The following is a 9,257-nucleotide window of genomic DNA, read 5'->3' on the forward strand; positions in this document are numbered from 1 at the left end:
CCCCCCCCCTCCCCCCAAGAAATGACCAGGGGAATATATATATTTTATTTGAGAAGAAGGGGAGCTTTGGTGTAACTGGTAAAGTTGCTGCCATGTGACCAGGAGGTCACGGGTTCGAACCGTGGAAATAGCCTCTTGCAAAAATGCAGGGTAAGGCTGCGTACGATAGACCCTTGTAGTCCGGCCCTTCCCCGCACCCCGCGCATAGTGGGAGCTTAGTGCATCGGGCTACCCTTTTTTTATTTTTATTTGAGAACTACTGTTTATAATTTTATATTTAATGCAGGTGTTTATGGCTGCTTTTTCAAAGAGAAAAGAAGTCTGTCCATCTGATGCACGAGTACTTCACGGGAGCCACTCAATCAAGGGTCCTAACAGCAATGCCACCATATCTGATGATATGGGCATTCTTCATCACACCAATCAATTCAGGTATATGTTCAAATTATTAATAACTACATAGTCTCTATACCAATTATTTACAAAAAATATATTGTATTGTTTATGAAATAGTAAACAATAGTAATATTTTATGAGGACATTATTAGCAGTGATATGTAGATAGTAGGGTTTAAATATATGTCACGGTAACCATAGGTTTTGTTAGTGCATATTTATTGTGTTCAAGGCCATAATGATACTTTGTCATTAAAAGCTTATTGTAGCAATTATGATTTTCTTCCTTTAGCACCTTATTTGGTACTCCAACAGGTCCTGTTTATTTATCATATAAGTTTTGTCACACCATTTAACAAAATATTAATAAAAAGAGTTATTGACTAAGTTATCTTTATTTATTTCTTGATCGTTTACCACATTAATCTCTTTCCAATAAATGCTCACTCTATCAATGCTTAGGATAAAACTGAAAAATGTAATTAATTACTTCATTAGTATTTTATTTTATCAAAGGATAAGTATTTTGGAACAATTATTTTTGACAAACATGAAAAGTAAATATGACTTACGGTAGTACTATATCTCATAACTAATGTAGAGCAACGTGTTAATTCAGGTTCTTGGACAAAGCTTGCATCAAAGTGCAAGATGGAAATAGCACAAAGGAGAGTCCATGGAAACTTTGCACAGTAACCCAAGTGGAACAAGTCAAGATCCTTATTTCAGTTATTCCTATCTTTGCTTGTACTATAGTTTTCAACACCATCTTAGCCCAACTTCAAACTTTTTCAGTCCAACAAGGAAGTTCTATGAACACTAAGCTGACCAAAAGCTTCCACATCCCTCCAGCTTCCCTTCAAGCAATTCCCTACATAATTCTAATCTTCTTAGTCCCTCTATATGACACATTCTTTGTCCCTTTTGCCCGAAAAATCACCGGTCATGACTCCGGTGTGACACCGTTGCAACGTATAGGTCTCGGCCTATTCGTTGCAACTTTCTCCATGGTATCAGCAGCTCTGATGGAATATAAAAGGAGGAACGCTGCAGTGAACTTCGACAAGACACTATCAATTTTTTGGATCACCCCTCAGTTCTTGATTTTCGGGGTATCTGAAATGTTCACTGCAGTTGGCCTCATTGAGTTCTTCTACAAACAGTCTGTAAAAGGGATGCAATCATTTTTAACAGCCATTACTTATTGCTCATACTCATTTGGTTTTTACTTAAGCTCGGTACTTGTTTCACTTGTGAATAAGATCACTTCAAACTCCTCTCATGGTGGCTGGCTCAGTGACAACAATCTCAACAAAGACAGGCTTGATCTTTTCTATTGGTTACTAGCAGTGCTGAGCTTCCTCAACTTCTTCAACTATCTGTTCTGGGCTAGATGGTATTCGCGAAATCGATCATCCTCATCATCAGCCACAATACAACATGATTTTATTTCAAAAGTCGCTGGAGATGATAGTATAGCTTAAAAGTTACAGTATGTAATTCTAAGGGAATATTTTAGTTTCTCCAAATTCCATAAGTTCTTGGATTAATAAGTATAGAGAAATTAAATTTAAAAGAATGTTCATGGCCATGGCCTGGCTCTATTTTTATGGAATTGCTATACATCAGTGAAAATGTATAGCAGATACCACCGGTGATAGATAATACTCCTTCCGTTTCAATTTATATGATACAATATTCTTACTATTTGATTCCTTAAAAAATGACATATTTTTATATTTGAAAAACTTTAAACTTTTTATTTTACCAATTTTACTGTTAAAGAAAAAAATTTATAGCCACATAAATGTTATGGTTACAAAGCTTTTATTTTTATGCTTTAAAGACGATAAACTTTCATTTTTTTTTAAACTCTGTATCGCACCAAAGTGTGTCATACAAATTGAACGGGAAATGGTATTGTGTTATTATGCATATATTCTAGAGAAAAAGAAGGTCCCCTTTTCAAGGTTCTTTAAGTTGGTCCCCCACGGCCTTTTGCTTTGAGGAATTTAGCACCATCCCATTTTGAAGATTCAATGCATCTTTCTGTATTACATCAATATCATTTCTTTTCTTTTATAATGTAAGCAATTGAGCACCAATTCTTTCTCTTGAATAACACAAAAGAAAGAATACAAGTGAGTGGTGACAGACTGATTTCCTACCTTTTACTTGGAGGGAAGAGAGTTGGGGGTGGGAGTCGGGGGTTCGACAGCTTCCTTCTTAAAGAAATAAAAAACCTGACTACTACAACGAGATACATACTCATGGAACATAATGAAATCCTCTATCATAAAGTCAAAATGAGCAGTTACTAGGGCTAAGTGGGGCATTAATTTCTTTCTTTTTCTTTTTGATTTTGATTTAACTAATAATATAAACCTTCAGATAAATAATCAATCTTTAAGCTATATATCAGTGCGGTCTAACTTGTTTATACAATGTCAACGTACATATGTTAAACTCTTTTTATTAGTGAGGTGGGAGCTGGGTGGTGGGGGGGGGGGGGGGGGGGAGTTGTTATCGACAATTCAGTGGAAGATCTAGCAAGCTATGAAAGCCGGTGTCCTCATTTTATTGTTCTTTTTTCAATCATTTTGTTTTCTCCAAAGGAACATGTCTGAGACATGTTTTGGAGTTGGAAGCTTGGAGCTTATAGGTCCTCCCTTTCTAGAGACACCAATGGTTCATTCCACATCAAAATGTTAGCTAAAAGGGTAGCATTGCTCCCTCCATGCATAGCTTTATCCTTTTAGTCATCAGATTTATCATGGCTTCTAGCGTTATCAGTAGTGATATCAACAGTATTTAACTTTCATATTTGTTGTGGTGTAAATGGAAAAAAAAAAGGCTACATTTTGTCGAATAATATCTTAGATACAGTGTAGCTCGTCCTCACGGACTAGAGCCATTTCTCCCAGGTCAATGTGATAAGATATGGACATTGGGCCTAACTCAACCCCAAAGCTACCTTATGAGATGAGGATAGCCCAAGTCATATAAGGAGACCAAGTCCCCCATCCCTTAGCCGATGTGGGAGACTCAACACCCCCGGCACGTCCAGGCCTGCAAATTGGAACATGGACAATATAATATGGGGGCACAACATCGGTGAAACAAAGCATTGGGATGGGTCCGGCTCTGATACCATGATAAGATATGGACATTGGGTCTAACTCAACCCAAAAGCTAGCTCATGAGTTGAGGATTGCCCAAGCCATATAAGGAGACCAAGTCCCCCATCCCTTAGCCGATGTGGGAGACTCAACACAATGGATTCTCCTAAAACCTTAATGTTCAAGTCTTAATTTATTTTCAATTATGATGAATTAGCCGCGTTATTAAGGTTCCCATGTCCATATTTAGCATAACGAAAATGAAACCTAAAGGCTAGTTTGGCATGTTACATCTGGGATAATCAAAACGTTGTTTGTAGAATATGAATACTTTATTTATGTTTCTCGGCGTGTCGGATAACCATGTACTTAAGAAATGCGTGTGTATTTTTAATATTGGATGATTGTTTTTACTAAGTCAACAAATAATATTGTACAATCAGGTTTAAATGTTCTTTTAATTTCGTTCTGATCTGCCCTGATTCATCTGATGCTCCACCACGGTTATTGGAATTTTGGTACTCTCTGCTATTCCTTTCTTGTTTGGCACGGGTGAGCGCGCGCGTGTGGGGGGGGGGGGGGGGTTGCACTAAGAGGGCTCTACAATTTTTATTCCAATTCAAAACAAAAAATGGAACCCTGGAGATGCTTGCATTATCTTAGAGGCTTTACAAGCAATTTCTTTCCTAAGTTTGCAAGCTCCTATAGTAAGTCTGTATATGAAACTGATCCGCAGGAAGAGAAAACAAAAAATTATCGCTTCCGAGGAAAGGAACAGGCAACATCCAGCTTTATGACTAGACTCTTTCAGTTCGCCTTATAGCGTAGACCTACTTTTCATTCCTTCGTTTCCAGCCCGTCACAGGAATTCAATTCTGCAATATAACGCTTGTCATCCGTTTTACAAGTGTATATACCCATTCGAGGATAGCTACCTTTCTTTTCATACGCAATATTTTGAACGGAAAAGATAAGAGTTAAAATCCTAATTAAACTCCTTTAAACTATCATGTTTTTGTTAATTTCTTACTTAAATTATTCGGTGTCCTCAAAACACTCCTGAACTATATTGTCCTACATATTTAAACCCCCCTTGTTATTTACCTATCACAGCGTATATAATAACTCGCTTGGGAGCGCGTGACAACTGAAAAAATCCATCAAAATGGCCCACCTAACAAGAAGTAATGGATAATTAACCGCCTAACACTTTTAATTTTTTTTTTTTAATATTCTTGTTATTTCCTTTATATTCACGTTTCTTCCTCATTTTTTCACCGTTCTTCCTTATTTTTTCACCCTTCTTCTTTATTTTTTCACTTTTTTCTTCAGTTCATCATATAGGTTCCCTAAAAAAAAATCCTCCCTCTCTTCTTTCCTCTAAAATGATTTATTCTGTTCTTTGTTTTAGTCTTCTTTCATGTTTGTCTCATATTGTTGAAAGAACACCCATTTAAATCCTATTAAACGCAACACCTTGTATAGAATAAAATTGAATCTCTTGAACCTTATTTTTGTAATCTAGAATTAGAGAATGTAGTTACTTGCCGATGGTTTCTGATCACGCCCAACTCTAGTCCTAAAAAGGATAAGCGGTCGCTGCAAATATAATCCGGTCTAACTGTCCGGAGTCGAATCCCATGGAGAACTAAGGTTTAGCTACAACTGTTGACTATTACTAAGAAGATAAGCTCCAATAATTCCTAAAATATAAATTTTAAGATTCTTATATCTAAATAGCTAACAAATTAAAGTAGTAGATTAACAACTAAAGATACTACGGGTTGGAAAAAAGATTAAGGAGGTCTAGAGTTATGATTTTCCAAATTAGGGGAATCCTTCCTGCTACGTCTTCTATAATTTCGCCAAAGTACTCTCTACCGATCGTGAGTACTTCGAGTGCCGTAATTCTCTCTCGAGTAACTACCACAAATTACTAGACATATTCTCTCGAACTACGCTAGCTGGCACTAATTCACCCTAACTACGATCGCACCAAGGTTTCGTTATCTCTTATCCCGCCTTTAAACCTTCCGTATTAATCTCTCACATATGTTAGGAGTGATGTAATTCAACAACTACCTAAATATGTACCATCTCTCAAGCAATACATACTAAATATGCACAGTCAATTGATGGCCATTAATTCAACAACAGTAAACACGTAGTTGAACCGATAAAGAAATCTAACGGTTTAATTATTCAAAAATATAACGAGAATTTATCTTACAAAAGGTTACATCAACAACCTAGATAAAAAATTAGCTATTCATAATAGTATGCAAAACCACAATACTATAATTCATAACCAATAATGAAAATAGGAAGAAGAAAGTGAAAATCTTGTAGAGGAATTCTCCGCCTTGCTCCTAGCGTATTTTTGCCTCCTTGGGTCGAATCTCCTCTCTAATGATGTCTAATCTATATTGTATCCCAAAGATGTCTCACCCTCCAAAAACTAACTGCAAGGGGTATTTATAGGGTAGGGGCCGAATTCTACATGTCCAAAACTAATGAGGAATTAAAATTTGCTCAGATGGCATCATCGGCGCCTTGCACTGTGTATGGCACTGCCGTTTCGGCTCAAGGACTATTTGGGGCGCCAATGACAGTGCCCTGGACAATGCCTTGCACTGTCTATGGCACTGTTGTTCCGACGCACACTGCCCGGGGCGCCAATGACAGTGCCCTGGACAATGCCTTGCACTGTCTATGGCAATGTTGTTTTGTTGTCTTGCACTTCTTCTTTTGTGCTCCATTTTGTAGCTTTGAGGTACCATTCCGTGCAACTTTTCTCCAATTTATATCCAAGCATTCCTACACGTAAAAGAAGCTCTATTAAGGCAAATTGTCGCACAAAGTAGTATCCAAATAACAAGCAAGTAGGGTAAATAATGTCAAAATATATGGAATTATCTCACGACATCAACACCCACACTTAAATGTTGCTCTCCCTCGAGTCAACCAACTAAATACTTCCTCATCACGGACCCAACAAGCCACACATTTACAACATACTATAACTATGGCCATGGTTGATAGCAACACTTAAGCTCTAGCATATGCTGTCAAAATACACTTCCCATACTTATGCTCAATTTCAAAATGTCCAATACATGAACAACATGATTATAACAATCCTAGCCTCGAAAACTAAATCAATGTCAAAATGCACCCGAGGCTTGAAAACCTCATTTAGAGTCACCTCGATTTGCGTCCGCAGTCCGGACGCGTAGCCGAAAAGCTTAAATATAAAATTCTGTGAAAAATGCTAAGTTTTGATGTTAAAATGAATAAATTTGACCTTGGTCAATATTTTAGGAAAACGGACCCGTGATTTGACGGTCCCGGAGGGTCCGTAGGGAAATATGGGACTTGGCCATATGTCCGGAATCGAATTCCGAGGTCCCAAGCCCGAGAAATGAATTTTTTTGTAAAATTGTTTTCTGAAATTATTTAAAGAAATTGGAAATAAAATCTGATTAGAAAGCGATGGTATCGGGCCCGTATTTTGGTTTTGGCGCCCGGTACAGATCTTATATATGCTGTAAGTCCTTCCTGTGAAATTTGGTTGAAAACGGACGTCGTTTGACGTGATTCGGACCTAAATTGGAAAATTTGATGTTTTATGAAGTTTGAAAGAATTCTTAGATTTTGAGGTTTAATTCGATGTCTATGATGTTATTTTAGCGATTTTTGATGGCACGAATAAGTCCGTAGGATATTTTTGAGGTTGTGTGTATATTTGGTTTGGAGCCCCGAGGGATCGGGTGAGTTTTGGATAGGCCGCGGGGTGCATTTTTTAACTTGAAATTTGCTGGTATGAACTGACTTGCAAGCTTCGCATTTGCGAAGCCAGCCTCGCAAATGCGAGCAATGCCTCGCAAATGCGAAGATGGGACCTGGGCAGGCCTGATCGCAAATGCGACCAGTTGGTTCGCAAATGCGAAGGTCCTCTAGTCAGCCTGGGGTCGCAAATGCGACCCTGTGTTCGCAATTCCCCAGTCGCAAGTGCGACTTTTGCTTCGCAAATGCGAATGTCCAGACATTTCAAAGGGTTCGCAAATGCGAACCCTATTTCGCATTTCCCACATCTGCAGAGGTCGGGGTTCGCAATTGCGAACCCCTGTTCGCATTTCCCATAACTGAGACCTGCAATTTTTACACTTAAACGATTTTGAGCTTCAGTTTTCATATTTTCTCAAACCCAAACACACTTAGGCGATTTTCCAAGAACAAGTCTTCTTCCAAACCAATTGTAAGTTAGTTTTTACTCATTTCTTTCAATCATTAACATCTTTTAACATGATTTCAACCTAAAATCAAATATTTTCATAGGGGAAATTGGGTGTTTTGGATAGAACCTAGGTTTTTCAAAAATTGGGGATTTGGACCTCGATTTGAGGTCCGATTTCAAAACAAATTACATATTTGAGTTCGTGGGGGAATGGGTAATCGGGTTTTGGTTCGAACCTCGGGTTTTGACAACGTGGGCCCGGGGGCAATTTTTGACTTTTTGGGTAAAACTTTGGAAAACTCATTTCATGCATTGGGGTTGATTCATTTAGCACTTATTGATGTAATTAAGTAACTTGTGACTAGATTCGAGAGGATTGGTGGTGGAATCAAGGGGTAAAGCTATAATTGAGACTTGAGTTGCGTTCAAGGCATCGAGGTAAGTGTTTGGTCTAACCCTAGCTTGAGGGATTAGGAGTTGAGTCTTATTTGCTATTTGCTTCTTGTTGAGTACGACGTATAGGCATGGTGACAAGTATCTATACGTTGGTGTCGAGCATGACCGTGAGTGTTAAATTGATAGTTGTTGTGTTCTTAAATGACACTTCGGATGTTTTAAATTGATGTCTCTTGATATTGAGCAAAAATTAGTTTATTCTCGTGGACTTTATTTATACTTGAGTACTGGTATTAATCGAGCTGAGTAAGAGTTGAGCTAGGATTTGGTTATAACTGATTCTCCCTTGCCGGGATGGTTGTTTTTATATTGCTTTTGTTTCCTTGCCAGAAATTTTATTGTGACACGAGTTATTGATTGAAATGGGAGCGGGTGGTACGCCTACCACGAGATTTAATGAAATGGGAGCGGGTGATACGCCTACCATGAGATTTAATAAAATGGGAGCGGGTGGTACGCCTACCACGAGTTATTGATTAAAATGGGAGCGGGTGGTACGCCTACCACGAAATTTAATGAAATGGGAGCGGGTGGTACGCCTACAACGAGTTATTGATTGAAATGGGAGCGGGTGGTATGCCTACCACAAGATTAATGAAATGGGAGCGGGTGGTACGCCTACCACGAGATTTAATAAAATGGGAGCGGGTGGTACGCCTACCACGAGATTAATGAAATGGGAGAGGAATGTTACGCCTACCATGAGATTTAATAAAATGGGAGCGGGTGGTACGCCTACCACGAGATATAATTATTGAGAAATGGGATCACGTTGCTCCCCTGCAACGAGATATGTACTGACAGTGAAATCTGTTTTTATTTCCCTTATCCGTGTTAGAGTTAAATTATTGATGTTCTTTATTATTTTCTTGAAATTCTGTATTATCTGCTATCCCCGAAGCATGTCCACCTTCCATTTAAAATGTTTGTTCTTGTTATCTTCCCGTTGTATATATATATATATATATATATAACTGTACAGGTTTATGTGGTAGTCCTGTCTAGCCTCGTCACTCGTCGTCCGGGTTAGGCTAGGCACTTACCGACGC

General features: G+C 38.3%; 1 protein-coding gene across 1 annotated transcript in view; it reads left to right on the plus strand.

The window, feature by feature from the left end:
- Positions 1-2,082, plus strand: part of LOC109229131 (protein NRT1/ PTR FAMILY 4.3-like) — a 5,172-nt gene extending 3,090 nt beyond the window's left edge. Inside the window, exons 4-5 of the mRNA XM_019394465.1 lie at positions 287-432; positions 1,016-2,082. Of these exons, the coding sequence (XP_019250010.1) occupies positions 287-432; positions 1,016-1,880 (1,011 nt within the window). The 3' untranslated portion in view covers positions 1,881-2,082. The remainder of the gene's footprint in view (positions 1-286; positions 433-1,015) is intronic.

The sequence above is a fragment of the Nicotiana attenuata genome, chromosome 7, assembly GCF_001879085.1.
Source record: "Nicotiana attenuata strain UT chromosome 7, NIATTr2, whole genome shotgun sequence".
NCBI lineage: Eukaryota > Viridiplantae > Streptophyta > Magnoliopsida > Solanales > Solanaceae > Nicotiana > Nicotiana attenuata.